The following is a 27056-nucleotide window of genomic DNA, read 5'->3' as shown; positions in this document are numbered from 1 at the left end:
TGCCCCTGAGATCCAACCAAAATAAAAATCTCTCGACATTTATTACAGGTGGATGAGTCCAGTATTATTTAAGGAGCATCTATTATGTAACAGATACTGTGTCAAGGATGAAGTTGTCATGTTTTCTAACCTCAGAATGTCAAAATCAGTTAAAGAGATGGAAATTAATCAAATTAATAAAATAAATAAATAAATAAACAGACAGACCTTGTAAAACTCTAAGAAAGGTATGTTTAGGATATTGTGATACGGGGAAGGGGATCCTGAGTTCAGGCCTGGAGAGTCAAGGGAGATTCTAAAGGAAGTGAATTTAAGCTGAGGTCTGAAGGAAATAGGCTGTTTCCAAAGCAAAGCAGCATGACAGAAGAATTAGGCCCTGAAATAGGAGGAAGAAAGGTAAGTTTCAGAAGGAAAGGTAGGACGCTTTTCAGGATGAGGCTTGAGAGATAAACCTGAGTGGGAATCCTGTAGGGTCTTGTAAGACATGAGGACAGTGTTAAAAATTCTTGCTTTTATTCTTAGTAAAATGGGAGGGTTTTAAGGCAGAGGGGACAGGATCACTAATTACTAACTCTGGCAAAGGTGGATCCCTATTTTTAAGTTCCTTTGGCTATGTCAGTTGATTTCAATGAAGAAACTTGAGTGTGTGCCCAATGGCATCTTTATAAAACATTTAACAAACCTGTCTAGGTGAAGACATTGTATAAGGAATGTGTTATTTGGTGTCTTTAGGATATTAAGTTGTTTACCTTGAAAAACATTTTTCACAGAAGACAGTGATAACTAACCTTGCAGCAAATATTTCTTAGGATCTTTAATAGCTATGTTAATACCATACCTGTGGAAATGGAACTACACACACACACACACACATATTATTTAATAAGTGACAGTTGGCATAAGCAAACTGCCAGAAAAGCACTGATCCATTAGGTTCTCAAAGCATATTAGTCACTTGAAGTAGTAATAAGGAGGGACGGGAGAGGAAGGAAAAAAAGCACACAGTCTTCTCAGTGGTTAAATGAAGAGTTTGACGCAAAGTTTTTTCCTAGTAATTTTTAAGGAAACCTTAGCATCCAGTTAAAACCACTAAACAAGACTAAGTCATTATGACTGCAAAGAATCATACAAATCAACTTATGATATTGTTTGATGATAAATCATACTTGTAAGATTTTGTCAATTACACTGTTACAAAATAAATCAGATTAATTGCTTTCAAAGACATTGGGCAAAGAATAATTTTGGAAACTACACCAGGGAGAGAAATCTTTGTGTACTTGAGAACAAATTGCTTAATATGTATATTCAATGATAATAAAAAGTTTTCGTATTCCCTGACACAATGTGATTGCCATTATTACGAAGAAAATTATGTGGATCTGGGTAAGTAATTTCTTGATAATTATGTATTTAAGAAAAATGACTAAATCAGGATATCCCCAAATATTAAGGACATAATTATTTTGGCCCATTATATTCTCATTGAAATCTCCTATATTTGCGAGTTTGGAACATCTTTCACACTGGTTTGCAGTTACCTTATATGCTAATTAATTATATTTTCACCATCATTAAGTCAAAACACATTGTATTAATACTCAATCTAAGAATAGAAACTGAAAGTAAAAATTGAGAAAAAAAAGAAAGTAAAATCTTAAAATTCTGTATTCTCAATCTGAATTTGCATTTATTCTGCTACATTAATATTCTAACCTGGTTGTATAAAATTATATCACTTTTCCATCAAATAATCTAATGTAAGCTCCATCATGAGAGGATTTTTTTATCTGTTCTATGCCCATTACTTAGAAAAATTGCCTGGTTCATATTATCACCATGTAAATTGAATGAATGGGTGCTCCAGAAATGTTGTCTCATGCTAAAACCGTTAGATAAAAGAGCATCATACAGTTGATATCACGCCTTTTACATTTTGGAAACCACATGATATTTAAATAAATCACATAGTACTTTAAACCATATTTGTAAAGAAGTCTAATACATGAACAAGAAAATTAATCCCTTCATTCATTGATAGATGTCATAAATAATGTCCTTCCTGAGGGCAATTAGGGCTGGCAAATATCACGAGCCCTACAAACCTATTTCTAACGTCCCTAGTGTTGGCATTAGAGATCCTCTAGACCGTACAGAAAATTACCAGGATCTAGCTATTCTTCTTTCAGTGACTAGAAGTATTACTCAGAAATCTCAGCCTTGTTCTATAATAGGTTAACACCCTGCATGATTCAGATTTAACACATTGTGTAGGGTAGTTAGTATAAGACAATATCCTCTATATCCTATTAATATAGATCATATGAGGGTTTATCCTTTAGAAAAATCCTGGGTTATGACATTCATTTTAAAGGTTTGGCTTAACAACATAATGTATTAAATATAGGAAATAACATAGAATATAAGGAAAGAGGCTGAAAAATAGGAAAGAGATTGTGATTTACATTCATTCAGTCGAGAAAAAAAAAAGGAAGAGCTTTCACGCTGATAGATGGTTTTATATCCTCAATATTATACCCAAGAATCTATTTAAACAAAGAATCTCCATCTACCTTCTACTTTTGGGAGCTATGTTTTCATAGGTTCTAATATCATTTCTTTTTTTCAAGTCTCTTTCCTAAACACATTGAGGTAATTTTTACTTCCTTTCTGCTCTCAAAACAGGTGCCAGTAGCTGCTACAAACAGGAGCACAGGTTATAGACATTTACAGCTCCAGGGGTGTTACTCACGTAGCCGTTCCCGTGGAAGTCTATAAGAGTGCTGCCCCCTGGAGATAAGCGTCAAGATGCATTATTTCAGACACTGATATGTGCCAAAGAATGGTGTATGGGTGGGTATATAGAGAGGAGGTGTCATTTGAGTTCTAAACATTAGAAGGAGGTAGCCCTGCAAGAGTGCTGGAGGCAATGAGAACAAGCTGAAAAGCCCCGAGATGGGAATGAGCTGGGTATTTTATAAGGTCAATGTAGCTGGATTACTGTTATTGAAAAACAGAAAGGAGGGGATATGAGATGAGCTTTGTGAGGTTGTTCATTTTCAGTACTCCCAGGACTCAGCAGTGTCCAGTCAGTAAATGTGTTAAATGAATAAACGAATGAATGGACTAAACAAACCCACACACAAACACATACAGTGAACATTACCTAGCATTAATCCTGGTGCTATAAACATACAAGAAAGAGGCTAAGTGATAGGGAGTAAATAATTCATAAAATTTTAAAGTTCTAATATTTTGCACATTTAAAAATTTCTCTATGAAAAAATATCACATGTGAAATAAATTTGTTATTATTTAGTTCCATAATACTAGTTTTTCAACTAAAGTTAAATATATTTTATGTTTAACTATATAAAACATAAAAGTCCTTTGGGATTTGTTCTCAATTGTGGTTAATTTCAATTATATCTGATGTCAAATCAAGGTTTTCAGCACAGCTTAAATGAATAAGCATTCAGTAATGCCATGGTTCCATTTTGAACATTTTATTTAGGGAAATGCATCCCTCTAAAAGAAAGTGTTTTGCTTCTTAGAAAATTCTGGAAAAAATATCAAAGGATGATTTGGAGAATGAGAGTTGAAACAAAGGAGGATTGCTGTACCAGCCCCTCATCAGTCTTTGAAAACAGTTATCTCAAGAAACACTTGTTCTAATGGACAGAGTTGGCTCAATTTATAGAAGTAACTATCATGGTAGATAAGGAGGCTTCAGCAAAGCTATCCTGCCATCTTTCTCACATGTCCTCAATTTCTGTAAAATTTTAAATAAGGCATTAATTGTATTAACCCTCCAAAAGACTCCAAGGGGCAGAATAATGAGAAACTCTTCCTTATCGACCACTGCCTACTGAGCAAATAACCTTTGCAGACAATTCCCCCACTTTCCTGTTAAATTAATGTTTATGCTTTGCTTCTTTCTGGAAATTTTTTCTTTGATAATGCCTCTTCATGGTGTATAGGCAAATAAAGTAAAATTTGCAAATTGTTTAAATCGATCCTCCTTTCTTTTTGCTGTATTCCTTACATTTTATGGGATTCTCTACTAAGTTTCCATAAGTCATCGTGAACCAAAGTATGTATTATACTTCCTAGAAATTTTATCTTGTCTGGAATTGCAGAATACATTTTACCCCATCTGACTAAAATATCCATTTCAAGGAATAGAAATTTTAATTAAGCCAGCTGAATTAAAGAATAAAATTAAATTCATTCCATTGAGTAGATAGCTAAAGCATGTTTTCCTTGAAGGAGATATAAAGCAATCAGATAATTGTTCTATTCTTTTTATTCCAAGACTGAATACATTTCTAAAACAACTATAAGTTAAAAGTGCATGGGGAAATATATAAAAATATATTAAAGGAGAGAAAAGGATGCCAAAGTGTGTAACGAGAGAATTCAAAATTTCTTTCTAATAAAGCAAGGTCTTCGCAAAAATGGTCTTCAAAACTAGAAAAGTTATATTGCTCTGAAGAAAAGGAGCAACTATGTAGCATCGCTTTCAAGGACAGACTGAGGTTTGGTTTCATCAAGTGTTTAGATACATGGAAGGGTCTTTCTAATTGGCAAAGCCCATAAATGTTACATTGGGTTTCTTAAAAAGATTATGAAATTTCTTTTGCTATGATCTTTTAAAATTTTATCTGAATGCTATGGTTTAGTGGAGATAGTGTCTGAAGACAGATAGATAACTAGTGACCTCCCTAAGATTCCTCCAGACCTAAATAGAGACCAATAAATGTGGTTGATCAGAGTGTGACACCATGAAATCATTTGCTGTCATTTAAAGATCAAACCGCAACCTAGTTTCAATTTAGTATAAACTTTAAGAAAGCAAATTTTTAAAAAACTGCTTTCATCTATTAGGATGATTCTATCACAATTTGTAAATGCTACAAAAAAAGGCATCTGTTGTCATAGTAACAAAATTGTAATGATTGATTTATTTGATAAAAAGATTGCTCTTCTCCTTCAAAATGATGATCCAAAAAAACTCTCAAGAAATGGATAGATACAGTTTAATATATATGGCATATTATCATAAATTGAATAGAAAGTATAATTTAAATATTTTCATTTTAATTTTAAGAATGTATTCATAGTTTGGTTTATTTAAAAATATGATTAACTGGGTCATGTGTTCAACTGGGAGAAATGCCAACTAGTTGGAAATATGTAAGAATAAAGACAGATTCCTCAATTCATAGCATAATTTAATGGATAAAACATATTTAGTAAATTTAACATTTATCTGAATGATAATTTGAATGTTTACAAGTGACAATATCATAATTATTAAAATGTATAATTCATAAACTCAATAGATTATTTTTATTTTACTTTTAAAAAATATACTTAATGATAGTGATCTTTGTACATTAGAATATCTTGATGTATCCATTAATTTGTTTTTAGGGAATCAAGTATTAAAGGGTAATGATAAATGATTTTAAATGATAAAATTTATAATGACATTTTAAAAAATTCTGCTTGAATTTCTGGGCTTCAAAATGACATTTTTTTTCTACCAGATTAAAGCCATAGTAATTTTACAACTTCTTAAAGTCAGGCATTTGACCCAGTTCATGTTACAAATGTCCCAGTGACAATGTTAGGCATGTTGATTGAAGTGGTCTCCTAATGCCAACACTTTCACATATTTTATAGTTTCATTATTTAACTATAAAGGCAAGCCTATTTTAAAAGGAACTTGGAACTTGGAACTTAGAACTTGGAACCAAGAAGGAAGGAAGGAAGGAAGGAAGGGAGGGAGAGAGGGAGGGATAGATAGAGGGAGGGGAGAGAGAGCAAAGGAGGAAAGAAGAGGAAAGGGAAAGAGGGAATGAAAGAGAAAGAAAAACTTTTGAATATATTTGAAGGAAAATCTAAAACATTTTAGGTATTTACTTGTCTTATCAAGTGATACAAAATAAAATATGGTGCCGTGATAATAAATGTGATAAAGGAAGTCATTAAAATGTCTCTTGTTGGCTAACCATGACATTCCAGGATCACACTTTCATGATGCGGTGGTAATCTGTAGAATAACTGAAATTATAGAATTAAAAATATATTTATATGACTAATATATAACATATGTGTTCATGTACATACAATCTTAACCATAATGACCTTTTAAGAAAGTTCTAGTATGTTCTGGAAAGCTAAATATTCTACATGTCTGAGATATAGCACTCCATATACCAGAACTTTTGCTTTTTCTAATTTATAAATTCAAAGGCATAATTCCAAAAATACCACAAACACTTCAGCTTTATTAAAGTGAGTAACTAATTTGTGATTGCCATAAGGAATTTTAGTTACTATGTTTTATACTGTAGGCTGGATGGATACTCATACTAGCAGAAACTCTGAAAATCTGTTCTTGAAACAGTTTTTGCTATAATTTTTTTTTCATCATTTGCCTCTTCATCTAAAAGGAGCATAGATTATGTGTTGCATAATCTCTTGGAGAGTACACGAAGGCTACCATAGACAAGATTTACTAGGAAATCCAATTCTAAAGCATCTTCCCTAAGAATTTTGCTTAATTGTGCTGCTATGTTATTTTCATGTTAAAGGACTATTGTCTTTAAGATATCAAAGATAAATACAATAAAGTTGGTTTAAGGTTTAAGGATCTGTGTTTTAGTATCAGGCAAGCTTAATTCAAGTAATAATACTTTCACTTACTAGCTAGGGAAATTTCAGGACATGAGTTAATTCTAAATGCTTTGATTCCCTCATGTGCAAACTATGGGTAATATTCATATCAAGTCCTGGATATTTCTTGCAAGGAAAAATATGAGAATGCAAGTAGTGTGCATAACCTGATACATAGTAAAACACTCAGATCGATAGCTAACAGTGCCTGCTGTTATCATTGTTATCAAAATACAAACAGTTGTCATTGTATGTGATTATAATATAATAATCCAAATGAAAGATTTTTGTAAAAAAAAAAAAGCAAACAGAAAACAAAAAACCTTCTTTGTACACTTCCCCAGTGACTGAAATGACCATCCACTACCAAGTGATTCATATGTAAATGTAAATCCATTCATATGTAAATCCATCCTCTCAAGATATTTCCAATATGTTATATTTCCAAAATCTTGAAATATGTAAATACTTTAACTATCAATCAGTGTGTCTGGAAATCTTGGCATGTGATTATTCATTTGGTAACTCATGCATCCAGATACTCTTTGCATGCCTATATGGCACCAGTCATGATGTTGAGATACAGACTGTACATTCTAATGTGAAAGAAAGTAAAAAAAGTAAACATAAAATATTTGCTATGATTTCAGATAGGGTTGTTGAATAAAAATACGTAAGTGACAAGTTAGAATGTGCATGGGGAAGAGACAGAGTGTATATTTAGTAGCTGAAAATCTGGGAGAAGAGTGTAGCAGGCATAAGGTAAAGGCAATGAGGAAGGAAAAATGGCAATTGGCAAAGGAATGAAGATAGATAGGTTAGATAGGATGTCTCTAGGGTCTTGTAGACCATGGTAAGGAGTTTGGATTTAATTTTTGTGAGTAATGGAAAATGTTTGAAGGATTTTGAGTAGGGATACAAGATGGTTTATAATTTTTGGAAGATAATTTTAATGGCATGCAAGCAGAGAGAAAATTAAGAGTCTACTGCCTAAGACAGATGGTTGGAGGGGATGAAAACTGATTTACATTAGAGTATGCTTTCACTGAGGCCTTGGCAAAACTCAGTGATAATCCACGCTTAGGTTAAGAGGAAGAGAAGGGATTGAGTTTCATTCCTAGGCTTTGAAAGAAAGCAATTTCGTAAAAGGTGGGACCATTTACCTAGAGCAGAAGAAGTACAAGTTTAAAGAGGCAATCAGGACTATGGTTTAGATATATCAAGTCAATAATAGAATATCTTGTTGACAACTGTATACACTCATCTGGAGTTTAAAGAATGAAAGCTTTATCAGAAATTTGAATTGGGGAGTTATGAGAAAATAGAAGGTATTTAAAGGCATGAGACTGAGTGAGATCACCAGGCCCTAGAGTATAGGTAGAGAAGACTGAAGTATCTGTGGTATAACCGTGGAACACTCCAAAATTTTGAAGCCATGAAGAGTGAGAGCAAGCAGAGTCTGAGAGAGTAGCCAGTAAGGAAGAAGAAAGAGAGAAGAGTGAAGTGGCTAAATAAAGAATGTGTTCAAGGAGGTAAAGATCAACTGTGATGTGTAATATATGAAAGGACTGAACTTACAGATAATCATTAAGGAATTGTATGTGTCTTAAGAATTCTCTTATTTATGCCACAGCCCAGCTGTTAAAAGTAGCTGCTTCAAGATGTTATCAGTTATCTTGAGTGTGATTTTTACACACATGTAGAAGTGTGTCTCAGTAGAAAAAATGGGTGAGAACTATTTTCAAAATTAATATTTTATTATTTATGTCTATGTAATTTTATTTCACTTTTTCTTAAAAGGAAAAAATGAGTACAGTAACATTTATTTAAAAATTAAGCATGTAATAAAGAAACAAATATAAAATGTTGTCCCCAAATTACATACAGAAAGAGAATGAGAGAGAGAGACATTTGCTTCTAGGCAAAAGATTTTTTTAAGACTATAAATTGTCAATATTCAGTCACATAACCATTAACATAAACTGATTGTTAAGAAGTGTAGAGATTCAGGAACCAATACAAGAAACAAATCCCATTTTAGGACTGTCATGAAGAAGATATGGCAATGCAAAGAACAACAATCTCAGAACCATTCTTAAGCTAGACACTGTGACTCCCCAAAATTCCTCATGGTGTCCCTCAACACCAGTTAATGTCATCACACTGAAGTTCATTAAGTCCAACCAAAGCAACAACCTTTGGGAGATACAATTTTATTTCTCCTGTATTGGAATATTGCCAATTAGAGGTGATCTACAAGGTACTTTTTCTCTAAGGAATTTTGTGCTGTAGTATAGTTTGAAGTCAAACCTCACTATGTACAAGCTTTTTGCCTGAGTTGTTTATTTGACTACTGGACTCAGTTAAGAGATTTACAGGCCTAAACACTGAAAAGATTATAGTTTCCACCCTGGATCATCCTATGCAATTCAAAATAAAACCAAGCTAAATCCTAATATAAAGGAGACCACCCAACAAAGTTTTAACTGTTCCTACTATAGTTATTTTAATTTTTTTTAATTATCAAATATTAATTTAATTTATTTCATTAAAACTGAATTATTTTGTTTGATATTCTAATTTATCTTAACCTATGTCTACAACTCAGCAGTATTTACCTCAAGTTCAAGTCCATTACCTGTGTAATGGTTGTAATGGTTGCAAGAGTATAAATGTACTTCTTTATAGTGGTTCTTGGCATAAAATAAGCATTCAACAAATAACAGATGCTATCATTATTATTAATATTACTACTATAATCACAAAAAAGTGTGAGAATTAATTAAAGTGATTTAGGTAAACCATCTAGGAGAGTAGACAGTAAATAATTTTGATCTCCTTCCCTTACATTCCCATTCTTCCATTTTGCCACAATTCTCCATGCTTTATCATCCTCTGAATATCACAGACAGGGCCAAATAAGTATAATTTAAAAAATAACATATAATGGTCACAGGAGACACTGGGTATTGGGGAAGAACGTAAGGATTATGTATTGTAAGAAGATTTCCAAATAAACTTTTAGTTTTTCCTCTCAAATAAATCATTTTCAAATAATCTGTAATAAGGACGATCATTGATTCAGATTTAGTTTTCCTAAAGAAATGAAAATTCTGCTGCAATTCAAACCTGTAAGTATGAAATCATGAAATGCAATTTTTACCTTCTAATGGCCCAATCATTTTACAAATCAGTTTCACATTTTCACTGCCCTTTATTTGACTTTATGAATGTAAATTAATGATATGCAATTTCATTGTAGGGATTACCTGCAAGTCGTGTGAGGTATAGAGTAGATGATGTCCAGTTTCCTTACCCTGCCAGTATTTTTGATGTGGAAGAAGATTCTGGAAGAGTGATAACTCGAGTCAATCTTAATGAAGAGCCTACTACAATTTTTAAGGTCCGTGTGTCATTATCTGAGTGTTGTCTATTTGTTGTTTAACTTGATTGAGAGTTTGGTTGGAGAGATTATCGTATTTCTTTTCTTTCCTTTTATCTCCTTTTCAATATTTTTTTAGATTACAAAACAAAACTTCTATAGAAGTTTAGAAAATACACTTAAGTAAAAATTTTAAAAAATCAATTGATATCTCACCCCTTGGAGATAACCAGAGATTTCCATTTAATTTCCATCCATATGATTACATCTCATAAAAATATATGCAAACCAATATATGTTTTAAAATAGCATAAGCATATTATCCATAGTGCTTTTTAAACTTAATAATACATTATCCATGCCAATAAATGCTATTGATGCTATTACTTTAATAAGCAAACTTGCTGGATCAAGTTTATGTGCTTTTGATATATTATCCTGCAGGAAAATTTGAAAAAATGCCACCACCCCAACCCTGCACCCTCCAACTTTCAGAAGAGTACCCGTTTTCCTAATACCACCCAACCCTGGATATTTTTTATATTTTTAATCTTTGCATATCTGCTAGAGAAAGTATATATTCATTAGATTTTTTTATATTTTACTTTTCTTTAATTACCAGTAGCATTGAACATATTACCTCTTTTCTTTTTAAAAATATATTGTAATATATAACTAATAAAATGCTTGTTTCTACATGTCAAGAAAGTATTGAAAAATATTACATATTATAGCAAATAATCCATTTTATTAAGTGTTTGAAAGTTTCAATTTTATGTAGTTTTTAAGAACAATTTTTGTCATTTGTGAATAAAGCCTTTGATCATACCCTGAGGGAATACTTTTCCAAATTAACCTTGTGAATATCAGTGGGCACTATGTCTTACATAGTTTTATTGCTATTTTGAATAATTGTTCTGTTTATAAACTAGTGTCCATCTGAAGGTAACTTGTGGGCCTAAGTATGATTCTTGGTTATGGTCTTCCACGATACAGGTTAAGTTACTTGAAATTATTACCCGCAACTTCCAAAATGATATACATTCCAGAGAAAAGTAAAGTTTTGAAAATATTTGATATTTGTTAAAAGTATACATTAGAATCCTATATGGTTTAATATAGGTTATCAAAGAAAATGAGCTACTGAAGTAAGCTCATGAGAAAAAGCTACTGAAGTAATTAATGTGTAGCTATCTCAACCTAATATTTTTAACTTAAACATTTCTTTAGTTTGTATTGTTTGAACAATGTCTGCTAAACAGAATGAACATGGTTTCGTATATTTTAATTAGTTTTCAGAAACTGCATTTCCAAATGTGTTAAAACTATAAAGGCATCCATGGCTTATTCTCCAGAGTGAATTATTTTTGCCCTATAATCTTGCAGACAAATCAAAGGAAAAATTAATTTATTTGCACAAGCAAAACAATTAGCTTTTTGCTACTGATGTGACTGAATGTGACACTTTTTAAGTAAGCGTGTTGGTGCAATAAAGGCAGATGTTTTTATTGTAGGACTAGTGGAATTGAGGAAAGAGCAGTTTATAATTGGAGAGAAAGTATCGTATACCAGTTTTACTGATATTTTTGTATCATAACGTTAGAAACCTAACTTCTTTGAGTTTTGTTATCTGGCAAATGTAAATAATATCTAATTAGGGGATTATTGTTAACATCAAATAAGAACACGGGTAGCATATCCTAATGCTGGGTCTGCTACATGGTTTGAAAGTGATCTTTGCTCCCTCTCTGGAACCCTGCAAGTCCAGTGATGACAAACATACCTGTAACAATAATAGTTTTATTCTCTTCTTGTTACTAGTCTTTAATATGAATTATTATTACCTTTTAAGTTGGTGGTTGTAGCTTTTGATGATGGTGAACCTGTGATGTCCAGCAGTGCCACAGTGAAAATTCTTGTTTTACATCCTGGAGAAATCCCACGCTTCACACAAGAGGAATACAGGTATTGGTTCCTATCCATTTTTGAAATATATAAAGATTTTATTGACCTCTCAAAATTGATATTCTATGTATTTATCAATGCAGTGGGATTCCAGTTCTAGTTTAAGTTGTTCTAAATTCACGTCACATTACTTTAAAAGTTAATATAATTGATATGACATTTAGTACAAAAGGATGTCTACTTTAGGGATGCTCTAATAAATAATGGTTCTTTTAACAGTAATTAAAGTAAGCTTTAAAAAATACATTGTTATATTTTTGGTATAAATTCCAAGTGATTAATGAATTCAATAGATGAATAGATATTTAGTTTCCCATTATTGCCAAGTAAATACCTCATCCAATTTTTGATATTTTGACAAATAATCATAAATGACAGTTCTCATATAATCAGTTGAATTATCCTTAGGAAGTAAAAACTCTATTGAAGAAAAAATAAGGAAATTACAATTACTGTATTTCATGACTGCTTCATGATTGTATTTGACTAATGACAAAGTTGGTAACGGTCTCTTGTAAATAAAATAGAATTTTCTTTCATGATTTTTTTGTCTCCATTAAATTAAAACATTAAAGTACTGTTATTAGCAGGTTAATCCCCATAAGATATAGTTTTATTCAGCAAATGTTTGAAGAAGGCTCACTCTATCCTGTGTATTTACTGTATACTCAGGCTGGATATAGCATTAAAAGACAGCCATTCAGTGCCTTGCAGAGGCTCACAGCCCAGTGTTGAAAACAAAGATGTATATAAAAAATTTTAATACACTGTGAAAATGCAATAATAGGTTCATAGCATGTTGGAGAGACAACTAACTCTGACTATGAGGAGCCTAGTTTTCAGCTGTAGATGGAAGGAAAAAGGATATAGAAGGATGTTCAGTGCTAAAGAATCAACATATACAGAAGTATAAATTAGGGTTATGAGAGACTATATTGAGTTGCAGATTTTTTTTTAGTTCAGTCTGGCCAGAGACAAATTAGAAATTGGACAATGACACTATTGAGGCTTCAGAAAAATGAAGATTTTGGATAATGGAGGACTCTATTGTGTTCTCGAATTTGAATTTTACTGCTCTCATAATTTCTAAAATTATTTCAGAATTTTAAGCTTAGGGCAGGGCTAAGGTAGTGAGGGAAGAGGAAAAGGGGTGCTGATATTGTGGAATTTTCATTATAGAAAACTTACCTTAGTTTTTTTAAATTTAAGAGTGGAGACAGGGAGAAATAATGAGGGCCAGAATGAAGACAGTTCACAGTGGCAGGGCAAGGAAAGTAAGGAAAGAGGTTCAAAGGATGTAAATGGGTACTTTTAGGAAAAACTGGTTGCTCTCGGTAAAGGAGAGTTAGCCACATGATTTAGAGCAACTAAGAGGCATTAATGGATTACGGTTACAAATAGGTTTTGTGAGAAAGTAGATTCATATAATTTTGGCTGTTTGCATGGATGTACCTAAAATATGTATGGTAAAAGTAAGAAAAAAGATGTATAGTAGGTAATATAATATGTACAACTGGGCCAGGAGAGCAATCTGGCCAGAAGTAAAAGACTTGAAAGTCATCAGCAGGTAGATGAATGCTAAAGTCATATAAAATGTTTATAATACTCTAGTGTGAAGTTAAATTATATAATATAATTACCAGAAAACCTGCATAACACATATGTAAACCAATAAGGGCTAAACTAGATGTAAACAATAAGAATTCTTGGGCAATCTCAGTTTTAAAAGGCTATTCACTATCTCACATCCATTATTGCCAATTATCTAACATTTTTCTTTGCATGGCAGACCTTAGCTGTGGGCTCAAATTCTTTGCTATGGGACATACAATTTTCTGCATTTGGAGAACTTTCCTGAAAGTCTTAATTTTGATCTCAAGAGATAACATGAATGTGCACTCACTTGATGTGTTTCTCAATTATTTATCTAAATCAGAGGCTCACTAAAATTGTACTATTTGAGATGGACCCAGAAAATCCTCACCATTCAAAACAATAACATTCCTCCCTTTTTTCTCCAAATTTCCTTACCCCAAGTCAAATCATTCCTCAAAAGCCCCAAGAAAAGAAAAATGTGGAAGTTGCGTAACACTTCCCCCTGAAATAAATTCAATGAATGGTGCCACATTTTTCTGGGCTTTCCTTGGGAGCTCATTTTCTTATTAACTGAGGTATGTCCCCAAACTTCTGTAATTACCATATAATGTGTTCACTCTTTGCACTAGAATATTGAGGCCAAGGCTATAGATCACATTAGGGCATTGCTAATTTAGCTTTCTTTATTAAGGGTCCTTGCTTAATGCCACTTCTTAAAAAAATACACACTTTGTTCGGTGAATAATTATCATTTCCTGCCTTCTCTATGTAGAAACACTAACTGCAAATAGTTTCTATTAATAAAACTAGAGAACAAAAAGTAGCCAATTACATAGTGCTGACGTGAAGAGCAGAACACATATGGAAAAATTTTTGACTCTCCAGAAGAGAATTTCTGACAGTTGCAAATATTGCCCTTGATTATCCCAGTTAATTTGTTACTCTGAGGTATAGAAGCAGTTTAGTGATCTTGTTGCCACTTAAAGTTTATGAAGAAAATCCTACCTAAGAATCAATATTATTGCCATAATGGATTCAAAAGTACTTGAGTACTGAAGAGAATGGTTTTTGTTTCTGACACTCAGAAAATTAGGATAAGAAAGAAATTGTACCAAATATGCACAGAGGACACAACTTTTTTAATAAATGTAAATAATTGAATTTAAATGTGTATATAGGCTTACATTTTACCTAAACTATTGAATGAACCATTAAAAAAAAAAAGCTTGAAGCTGCTGCTGATTAACTTCTGTGATTATCTTCCCATTCTTCTGAAGATTTTGAGGGATTCAAATAGGAGAGAGTGTCTACATGCCTCATAAACCCTTTTCTCTGACTCGGGCATAAAGCTAGAGTACATTTCCTACCCTCCCTTGCAGTTAGGTTCAGCTATGTGACCGAGTTCTGACCAATAAAATGTGGAACAAAGTGATCTGTGCCAATTCATAGCCTGGCTTAACTCCTTCTTGTTAATGACTGGCTGGAATGGAGAAAACACCCAAGGAGACCTTGGGAGCTATATGTTAAAATTTGTGAAAGCACAGGTAGAAAGAGCCTAAGGCCTGAATCACAGCTTGGAGGAGAGCTGTCTAAGTAGGAATATTCTCAGTGGACTCTTATGTGGACAAGAAATTTAGGGTATTTATTCCATTATATTAACTAGCATCATTTTCACAAATATAAGATATTCAAAATTTTACTGGTTTGCAATAACTCATTGCATAATGTATTAATCATATCAAAAATGTTTCACATTTATGTTGCAATATTTCCCAGTATGTCATTTTTGAAAGTAATATTCATGGCAGAATATTTCAATTCTTATATGTATGTATTCAACCACTAGCTTTGTCAACATGTTCACACCATTTGTGAATGCTACGAAGGCTGACACAGTCTCCTTTCTTAACAGGAAAAAAATGATAAGCAACAAAGAATGTTTTATGCATATCTCTTATATCTCTTTCCCTCTCTTATTTCTTCAAATACATTTACTGCCTCTGCTGAATGTATGCAATTCCTAGAGATACTAGAAATTAATCCTTGATTATCAAGAAGGTACTTGTGTTGGAATTACTCCTGTTGGAAAATCTTCCCCTTCATGGAATCAAAATTTTTCGCGGGGAAACAAAATGTTTATGCAACATTCCTGTTTCTTGGAGGGTGTGGGATATAGGATGATCCTAGGTTACAACTGGAATGCAAAAATCTAGAATAAGTAGCATTGCAGGATAAGGTATACATGGTTTTTACAACTCAAAGATGTCTTCATTCCGGTACAGACTTTTGAATTCCTTAGGAAAAACTAGTTATCAACGACTGACTAGGGGTGAAAGACAGGTTTGGTAAGAATTTGGTTTAACAAGATAAACTTGTTAAACCAAATTCTTACCAAACTCTCCCAGACTGCTACTTTATTTACATTGGAATGGCTGTTAAATCTCTGGATAATCATATTAGTTAGGGTAGCGTAGACTACTGTAACAAGGAAATCCCTACAATTCAATGTTAAAGAACAAAAAAAAATATGTATTTTGCTCACATGACAGTCCTAAGTGAGAGTTCTAGATTGGCTGATAATTCTGCTCTGTGCAGTCACTCAGGGACCGATGCTGACACAATGTCTGCCATCTTCGCCCTTTTGTTTCAGAAAAACTCTGTTTCAGTGATTGAAAAGGGAGAAAGGAGCAGAAATCCACAGCCAGAGACTTCCTCCTAACCAAGTGAGATTGGGGTTACATATTTCACTTCAACCCACATCCCATTATGAAAGGTTAGACAGATGGCCACATGTGGCTAAGAAAGGCTATTCCTTGCTATGCAGTTTTGTCCCAGTTCCACCTCTATTACTGAGGAAGATGGGAAATGGTGCTGGTGGAGAGCTAGCAGTCTCAGATACAATAAACATGTAATTTCAGGCAAGTTATAAGTGTTCATTGCTGTAGTCATTTTAAATGGACTTGTATTCTATTGAGAATATACAATGTTGGGTAAATGAAATAATGACAATAAATTGGAAAACATTTTATTTGTATATATGTAACAATGAAATAGATCAAATTGTTCATAAAATAAGAGAATGATGCATCTCAATGAAAATCTCAAATATTTTTGATGTATTATATTTCTATTGATTTCAGCCTATCGAGTATTAATATCACATATTCCAAACCAAATCTTTCTGGGCATAAAGCTAAAGTTTGGCAGTTTGGTTACAATTAATTAATTTCTTCAGCCGTTTTTTTCTGAGATGTCTAATAACCTTGATCATATAAGAAAAAGAAAACATATGCAACAGAGTGTAAGTGAGCATTATGAGCTATAAAATTATTTTTGTGAAGACCACTGAAGAGGTTTGGGAGGTGCCATTTACTATTTAATGTAACATTTCCCAATGTACCAGTTTTACTTAGAAAAACAAAATCTACTCTTCCTTTTTTAGAACTGAAAACATTTATATGTTGAGCTACTGTGTAATTGCTCGGTTGTTAGAAAATAATAATAGACCTATCATTATCTTTCTCTAAAATTATAAAAGCATAAAAGAGTAGGCAACCAACAAATAATAAACATCATAGTGAATACTTTAAAACTTACTAAAGGAAAAATCCTGCTGGGTTACCAGCTAAGTTTTTTAATGACAGATAATTAGTAGGTTATTTGACCTATAGAAAAGTAACAACATAATAAAAAGCCAGACTCTCCTTTCACATATCTAATCTTGTAATTCCACTATTTCCTTTTCATATTAAAAACTTCCTTATTAATAGAAACTTCCTTATTAATATTAATTTAAAGACTCTTTAAAAAAGAAATAATGTAGTTTGCAAAAATTATTCAAGGATTTTACAAAGGCCACCCAATAGTTGGTGAAATAATTTAGGTTGCCATGATTAGAAAATAAATTTCTCACATATTTTCCTGTTTATAATTTATAATATTGGGACATGTCATATGATGTGTGAAAAGAGCTTTGGTTTTGTCTTTCCTAAAATCCTGTGAACTGCAATTGTTTCCTGATGGGCTGGATTCAAGTAATTTTTAAGGGTGGGAGGAAGCTCCTAAGGGAAAGGCAATTTGCCTCATAGAGATACATGTTTACCTTTATAACGATCAGAGTGATAACAACTCTCAAGATAAGTATGCACTTGATTCTCTTTGGTCCTTCGGGTACTTATATTTGAAGCAGACTCATTTTATTAACCTCTTCCAAACAATCTTTAACTGAGTCACTTAATTAAGGGTAAATGGAGGATCAAGGTGTTATCTGTTCCAATCTACTTGTCATTAGGTGAACATCTACAGTCTCCAGAAAACACTACATTCTTCAAAGTTTGACATATCTTTCTTTAAACTGTATTATATTCTTTTCTACAAAACAATTGTAAACAAATGCCCACATTATTTAGAAGCATATACACAACAAAAATCTCAAAGTGTAGTAGATCTCCATCGTCCTGCATCACTCCTATTTGCTTCAGTTCTTTCAGTTTCTCTTTTTGACAAAAAAAAAGTCTGTATCAATATTTGTAGTGTCTTAGAGAATTAGCATGTACCAAATGATCATTCTTTCTTCTTCTTCTCTTCCTTTTTCTTGAAACAAATCTCTTTAAGATTTTATGGCATGTCTTTATTCTTTTAACTTATAAATATTCCCCCTCTCACAAAATCTTCTCCAGCTTTAGCCACTACTTTACACAAATATTCTAATAATTTTTTTTAGTTACTACCATCTAGATGATTAAAAGGTTCTTTTATCTATATGCAATCCCCTATCATAATTTAAACAATTTACCATAATTTGGCTTTCATTGGAAATGTAGAAAAATAGGTTAATCTTACTCTCATATAATTCTGTTCTCAAAATCATGTCATGGAATGGATGAAAGAGACTATAAAGATCACTTAATCTGCCTGATAATTTAATACTTGATCTCTCTAATATGTGCCTTGCCACTAGGTTGACTAAACTCTTTTTAAACACTTACAGTGATGGGGAACTCATTCCCTTCAATCTGGATAACTTTGAATGTTGGGAAGTTATCCCTTACAGTGACATTATTGTTATTGTATTTCTAGTTTTAAACTATTTTCCATACATTCTTCTCTGAATCTTCATCGATTTCAGCTTTCCCTCTTTTAGGTAGTATGACTAAAAGTGAGTTAAATTCCTTAAGGGTGTGGTTAATACAAAGTTTGAGACCAAGATGCAAAAAAAAAAGAGTCTTCTAAAATGCTTTCCCATGAATTACCAAGATCTGGACAAGGACTGGGGTTATTGGGAAAGATAATTCTGTGTAACTGTCAGTGTCTGCCATAAATGTGAAAAAAAAAGGAAGGATAGCTTAGCTATGTAGTTACTAGCATGGAAGAAATGTTAACTTTAAGTTTCTTATACTGGTTTAATACATCTTGTAACTATGGCAAGTTTTTCACATTGCTATTATATTTAATTTGTGGTTAACTATATTCCTCAAGGTTATCTATTTAAAAAATTGTTTCATCTGCACTTACATTAATATCCATTGTATCTATTCAACTCCTTCATTTTAATTTTAACATATTAATATATAAATATCTACATTAATATATATTAACATTATTTATTAATATCTATTAAGTTTCTTCATCTTTGTTTTCCCTAGAACTGTTTTTCTAAACATTTATCTTTATTTTGAATTTAATTTATGTCTTTCAAAATATTAAGAATTCTTTTTAACTTTAATCCAATTAAAATCCTGTGGTAGTTTAGGTCCTCCAAGTAGCAGATGCCAAGATGAGATATCATAAGGAAGGATTTTATTAGAGGAAATGCCTGTGTAAGAGAAAGGAGGAGGAAGAGGATAAGGCTGGGGGAAACTCATACCACATTGCACTCTGACTGAAAATAAAGAAGAGAGGGAAAGAAGGTTGGGTAGAAACATCCTAAACTGCTGTGCCATTTAAGGCAGTTTCTGCAAGACCGTTGGGGATCCATCAAACTAGAGTCATCTGTCAGAGGAGCCCGTGTCTCCCAAGAAGAGAGCTGACTTAGATTCTGCTATTCTCAGTCATTATCCTGGAGAGTCTCCAGGAATCTTAGTCTTGGTACAAGCACAGCAAGGATTTCAAGGCACAACAGGGAAACAAGGTGAGTTGTGTTCCCTGTAGTTGGAGGTCTGTGAGGCACATTGTCATAGCTTCCACATGTCCATATTTGATGAGAGGTTTTAAGTGAATTATTGACTTGAATTTTCTGGAAAATTGTTACACTGTCATAGTCAGCAAATATACTTTATCTATCTTTCATTTGATCCAGACAGAAATATCAAAATTCTAATAGTAGTGCAAATATATTAATAAAATATATTTGAGAATAGGTTGACTCTAGTAGGTCGAGTTAGCATTCTGAAGAATGATATTTGACCTTCATCTCAGAATGATGTACACACTGGAATTCACTTGTTTTTAGGTTTAGAGGTAAATATCATGGAAAGGTCAATTTGGTTGGAATAGACCATAGAGTATAAGTATGAATATTTATTGAGTGAGAAATGCACTATCTTACACAAATTATTAAAAATTTTACCAGACAAGTATTTACAAATTTTTCAGAGAAATACACTACCTATGTAAACATACCTTTGGTATTTATTCAAAATGAATGTGTCTGCAGCTCAGTTATGAAACTTTTCCATAATATCACATTACTTTTCATTCTCAAAGAGTCATATATTTTTAAATATTTCCCTAAAAGTAGAAATTCAAAATTTATATTTATATATATGAAGAAGAGAATGGGTAAATATTCCTAAGATATTTGTGTTAACCTCTTGAACAAGTTGATATTTTGCTAACTCTTAAAGAAAATATTGTGAGCCATTTTCAATTGCCAGTATTATTCAAATTTAATATATTAAATTAAAAAGAAGAATATTATACATAGAATTATCTTGGCATATTTTAAAAATTCAAATGACCTTTAGTGAAAAAATGCAGTCTTGTCGTTTTCCCTATTAAAGTAAAAAATTGGTAATTAGTTGGCTGATCAATGGAATTAATTTTGTTATAAATGACAATGCAAAAATTTTATACAATTTATATTTAAAACGTTTAAAATAAGTTTTTAGAGAGGCTTTATACTGAGGAATTAGAATAGATTTTATATGGGACTGTAAAGATTTAACAGTACACTTCCTGATAAGCAAAAATAGTGAAAAACTATTATTTAAAGTCTAGAGATATCCACTTTTATACACTATGGAAAATGAAAGCAATATTAGCACAATGACCAAGGAAATGGTGAGTGTTCTGGTTACTATCTCATTATGGAAGAGAATTAAAATTACCTTACATTGAGGAACATCACCATCATTTTTATATATACCAGACTTGAGATTTTGAGAAAAGAGATTTTAATCATTAAGCACAATTGTTTAGGAAGAATCACTGGTTTTATTTCAAAGAATATGAAAGGAAAGAATTATCTGAAAACTATTAATATAATATAAAATAAACCCATAATACAGAGAGCATCACTTGTTTGCTAAGATTGTTTTCTGTTTTTAGATTTATTGTTAATAAGAAAGTTGAGTTTACCCGAAGATAACCTTTTCATCTTTTTATGGCTGTATTTAAATGTTTCTTCATAGATCATAGATTTTCTCTCTTTAACTATTTAAAGAGTGACTCTGATAATCTTTCACTAAAGCTAGCACAGGCTCCCTGTGTGCCCTCGTGGAATTCAGTTTCTCCCTCACATCTTCAAGGTTACGCATGGTTTGAAATTTGCTCATGTGGCAGAGTAAAACACGTCTTCCAGCAACAGAAGATTCACATTCTAACAATTCACTTTGAATCCCTGTTTAGAATTTAGAATGCTATTTTCCATACAATGAGTGTTATTATAGATCCCATTTTTCTTTCATGACATTGCATCTATGGGGAATTTTGGTTCAAGTAAAGTTTAATATTGTATGTCACTATTACTTTATTAACAATTAACACAAATATTTTTGAGCAAAATAATGTAATATTTGACAGTGTAGGCTCTGAAATTAGAGTCCTGAGGTTTGAATCCTGGCTGTAGCACTTCTCTGCCATTTGAATGTGGACACATTAACCTGAGGTCAGCCTTCCTAGGAATGACAATGCATCATAAACGAGAAAATGTGTGAAAGAGGTTTATGATAGTTATTGGGCATTCAAAGATTTTTAAAACATAGTCCTTCTTCTCAAGGGGTTTATACAGAAAAAGGGAAGACACAATCCTAATTGCTTAGGCCTTGTGGCTGTGCCCAGGTATGAGAAAAGAGCCTTCTCTGTCTTCTGTTGGAACCAAGCCACAAACACACTGTATCATCAAAACCAGAGACAGTGGGAAGATGTCATTACCTAAAGGCAAATTAGGGTATGTAATAGCTATACTGTGTTCCTAGGGTCGCTGCAACGAATCACCACAAAACTGATGCCTTACAATGACAGAAATTTGTTCTTTCACGGTTCTAGAAGCCAGAAGTCAGAAATCAAAATGTCAGTGAGGTGGTTCCTTCTAGAGACTCCAAGGGAGAATCTGTCCCAGGCCTCTCTCCTACCTTCTGGCAGCTGCCAAAATTTCTTGGTTTTCCTTCGCTTATAGGCACCACACTCCACTCTCTGCTTCTCTCTTCGCTGGGCCGTCCCCTCTGAGTCTCTGGGTCTTCTCCCTTTCTGTCCCTTATAATGACATGTGTCAATGGATTTAGAACCCACCCTATAAATCCTGGATGATCTCATCTCAAGATCCTTAATTAAATCTGCAATGACCTTTTTTCCAAATAAGGTCACATATAAAGGTTCTGAGTGGACTTCCCTTTGGTGGGGGAGGGTCACTCTTCAATCCACTGCAGATGCTAAGCAAACAAAAATATCAGAAGTCAGTTTATTCACTCTCATTATTTCAGGGATCATCACCAATTTCTTTGGTTGGCGGCAGGGGGGGGTGGACACTGGAAAATACTCTAGTTGCAATGTGGAGAATTGATTTCCATGCAATTTTAGTGTTAATTTAAATAATGCATTGAATATAAATGTGATAGCTATGGTTCTCATTACCAAATGCTTTTTTGCTATTCTTGAAAACACCTTTTAATCATCTTTATAAAACCAAATAACTCCTTCAAATATTGTCATGTAGAAATATATTCCCAAATATTAGAGTCAAGGTCCAGATATCCAAGATGACCATAGCCAAGAGAGAAGCCCCTTACAGAATTGTTTGTGAAGCCTTTATTTTACTTGTATATTTGCAAACATTTCCAGAATGTTCTTTGAGTTGTCATTTCTGATGAGACAAGCGAAACAGGGGGATTATAGTCATTTCTCATTGAATTTTACTAACTCACCCAGCATCTTTATCCACTAATTTATCCAATAAAATGTATTACCTAGGCAGTGTTATGCTCAGGGTAAAACAGAATAATTTGTAGAGCAGACATGGTCTTTCTTACATTTACAATTTCTTGGAGAGGACAAACATTGAAAATGATTTAAAATGAAGTCAAATGAATGAATGTTTTGTCCAAAAGTCATTCATTCCTTTCCCCATTCTGTCAATGAATATTTATTGGGCATATCCAATGCTCTGGGAATAATAATGCTGAACAAAATATGCTTGGTCTCTACCCTCAGAGATCTTATAATCTATGTACTAGACAGAAATGTATCAAATGATAACAGGAATCAGACTATAATTACAAAGTGTTATAAATGTTATCAAAGAAAGGAACATGGTTTTATGAGCACTATAGCAAAGTCACAAAGGTGGGGATAGGAGAGTTCAGATAAAATTTCCTTGGGATATGGCAGCAGTTGAGATCTGAATAAAAGTAGTGATTAGCCTTGTAGGTGAAGGAATAATAGGTTTCAGAACGAGGAGGAAATTGCACGTGCAAAAGCCCTAAATTGTAAAGGAGCAAAACACATTCCAAGAATTTAAAGGTCAATATGATTGAAGAAGAGACCATTAGGGTAAAGAGGTATAGAATGAGGCAGAGATTTTGGCATATTAAAGATTTGAGTTTTTATCCTATGAGGATCAGGGAAACATTGAAACATAGTTTGCTGGTTTGGATATATTATGTCCCCCAAAAGAGCCATGATCTTTTAATCCAATCTTGTGGGGTGGAACCTTTTGATTGAATGTTTTCATGGAAATGTGACCTACTCAACTGTGGGTGAGAATTCTAATTATATAATTTCCATGGAGGTGTGGCCCCACCCATTCAGGGTTGGTCTTAATTGGATCACTAGAGTCCTTTAAAGAGAATTCATAGAGAAAGAAGAGAGGACAAAATGCCCCAAGGGAAACTGAGAGAGACATTTTGGGGAGACGCTAACAGTTGACACAGATGCTGAAGCTTGGAGATGCTTGGAGATACCAAGCTAAGAGATGAGGCTCAGAGTTTGCCCCAGAGAAGGTAAGAGAGGAATGCCCTGGGAGAAAGAAGCAAGGATGCACAGGAGCTGAGAGAAAGGAACAAAGAGAGAATTCCAGAGACATTTTGGTGAAAGCCATTTTGAAACACAACCTGGGAGCAAAGGACCAGCAGGCACCAGCCACATGCCTTTCCAGCTGACAGATATTCCAGACTCCAGGACACTCAGTAAGCATGGAGTGGACTAGGAAAGCTCAGAGTGGTGGTGGTAAGATTAGGTGTGAACTTTGAAAAGATGACTCTGTGCCATTATGTGGTAGTTAGATGGAAAAGGAGAAAGTGGATAGTAGGTACTAGTCAGGAGGCAACGATAATATTTCACACAAATAATGAATACACTTTGCCTAGAGTAAGGATAGTATGATGATGAGAAATGGATGAGACCTACAGGAAAATCTTCCCGACAAAGCAACTATTAAAGCAGAGGCCCAAAGAAAGAGCAAGAGTTAGTCAAGGGAAGATTGTTCCAGGAAGAAGGAGTAGCATGCAGAAGTTTTTTTTTTTTTTTTTTTTTTTTTTTTTTGCAGTGGGGGGAGGGATTGCAGGGGTGGGGAGAGAAGTGTAGAAAGTGCTTAGAGTTCAAAGTCCAATATAGATCGTAGAGATCTGTGGCGGAGAATGGTTGCTGATAAGCCTGAAAAGAGAGCCATATTGTGAAGGAATTTATGAGCCATATTAAAGACTTTGATCATTATCATAGAGAAATTTGATGGCATTGAATGGTTTTCAGTAGGCAACTGACATAAGTAGAGGCTCTTTTGGAAAATCACTCTGTTCTTCCACATTGTATGGAAAATCAGTTGTACACAGTTTAATGGTTGATTCACAACCATGGCATTTTTATCACCAAATCATAATGGGAAGCTATTCATCTCCAAACTCCTCTGATCCTGAATAGCTGCACAATATACTTCATCCTCTCCTAATACAGAATTTTATCTCTAGTTAACTTTTCACACATGGTTCCATGCCATTAAAAAACATATTCACACCAAAATCATGCCAAAAAAATAGAGTGATAGAGAAAGATGTATCAGGCCATTACAAACAAGGGGTAGCAGGAATTACTATATTAATGCCAAACAATTTAAGGCAGAAACAACTAAATTTTTGATTATGTATATGCTTTGTCTCACAAAGTAAAATGTACATTTCTTAAGAGAATTAAATTTTGACTTGACTACATAATGTCTAAAATAGTTAAAATTATATAATTTATTGTCCAAAGCAGGGAACTTTTGCCTGTAAATGGGTCCACTATTAGAAAGTAAGCTAGGACAATAATCATAAACAGGGACTGTCCCAGGTAAACTGAATCATATGGCCATGCATACCCTTACATATAACCCTTTGTTATGATAGGTACCCTATAATACTTAGTGACTTACTGGCTTGGTATTTGTGAATAGAGCCATATTAAAAGTAGGATTTTCCATATGTATATCAGTGATCTATTGCCACCTTGCCTGCATTTAATGGCTTGAAACAATAATGGTTGCCTATTTCTCATGATTCCATGAGTTACTGGCATTTCTGCTGTTGTCACCTGGTCTCACTTATGCATATGCAGTCGGCTGGTGGGTGGGATGCTGGCTGAGATCTGCAGGGATGGCTGGACACCTCTCATCATGTAGTGCTTCATCCTCAAGGAGGCTAGACCAGGCCATGAATCTCCAGGGCATAGTGGAAACTGTGAGGCTTCTTGAATCTGTGATTCAAAGTCACACACTGTTACCCCTCACACCCAACATAGACACACTGCCCATTTTATTCATCAAAGCAATTCACAGTGCAGCCCAAATTCAAAAGGAGGCAACGTAGACTCCACCTCTAGATGGGAGGAACAGAAAAAAAGAAATATGTTTCCATTTTTAATTCACCACAGTCTATATTCTGTCCACAGTAGTTTACATTCCTCCATATTCACAAAAGCACTTTTATGATCCTTAAGAGTCTTATCCTATTATGGAGTCAGGCTTGAAGTTCAGGATCTTATCATCCAGATGGAATCCAGATGAGGATGAGGTTCCTAGGGTGTAGCTCCTTGTTGATTCAAATACCTGTAAACTAAAGACAAGATAGCTGCTTAAAATAGTTTTGGAACAAGGACTTGAGAACTCTAACAGACACTCCTGTTCAAAAAGAGAAGAATGGGATGCATGTGGCCAGTTCCCTCAGATCATAGGGTCAGGGAATGTACTTCTAGTGATGCCTGCTTCCCCTCCATGCAAATACGGCCCTAATCCATTGTTTACCTCTGCTCTCAGCCCCACTCTCTGAGATGACTTTCCTTCTTCATAAGAAATGGCCCATGTTTCCAGCTATTTGCCTCCCTCAGCCTCTTCTTGGTAAGAAACCTTGTAATTGTGATCTGCCTCAGTCTCTTTCAATCCTAGTTGGATGTGCTTTGGCCAAATAAACTTTCTTAAAACTCATGTAGATTTTCTAGGAATCTGATGAGGGTTTGCTCCTTGCTCCAAAAGTCATATCCATACTTCTTTTTGAAGCAGGCCTCTTTGTAATTTGGTCAGTAAGGCTGCTGTGAAAAAATACCCTAAGTTTTGTAGAAATCCTTTTGTCTAACTAAGAGGATATAAACAGCTCTACCTTAAATCTGCCTGAGGTCTTACCCAACCAGCTTATTTGATCTTTTCCTGAGGCTATTTCTTACTGTGAGAGTCTTTTGCCTGTTCGAAGGACTAGGGGTGAGGGATACAGTTTTATTTTCCAACTCAGCAAATCATGGCTCCTTTATATTTTCTCTTGTTTCCACTTGCAAACTGTACAACTTTCTTTAAATCATCTCTCTTATTTTTTATCTCATCACATATAACTAGAAGAGGCCAGTTAACCCTGTCAACATTCTGTCTGGAAATCCCCTCAGCCAGATCCACGAGTTCCTTAGGTACATTTCCTCTCTTCCAAGTTACTACAGGTGACAGTTTTGCCAATTATTTTGCCACTATAAAACAGGG

The 27056-nt window shown here is 33.6% G+C and overlaps 1 protein-coding gene across 7 annotated transcripts in view; it reads left to right on the top strand.

The window, feature by feature from the left end:
- Positions 1-27056, top strand: part of PCDH15 (protocadherin related 15) — a 1822477-nt gene that overhangs the window by 1630938 nt on the left and 164483 nt on the right. For all 7 annotated transcript variants that reach the window (XM_037804906.1, XM_037804907.1, XM_037804908.1 and 4 more), the window contains 2 exons: positions 9947-10087; positions 11919-12031. In XM_037804906.1, coding sequence (XP_037660834.1) covers positions 9947-10087; positions 11919-12031 — 254 coding nt within the window. The remainder of the gene's footprint in view (positions 1-9946; positions 10088-11918; positions 12032-27056) is intronic.

Source organism: Choloepus didactylus, chromosome 15, assembly GCF_015220235.1.
Source record: "Choloepus didactylus isolate mChoDid1 chromosome 15, mChoDid1.pri, whole genome shotgun sequence".
Classification (NCBI taxonomy): domain Eukaryota; kingdom Metazoa; phylum Chordata; class Mammalia; order Pilosa; family Megalonychidae; genus Choloepus; species Choloepus didactylus.
This window is presented reverse-complemented; position numbering and strand designations above follow the sequence as displayed.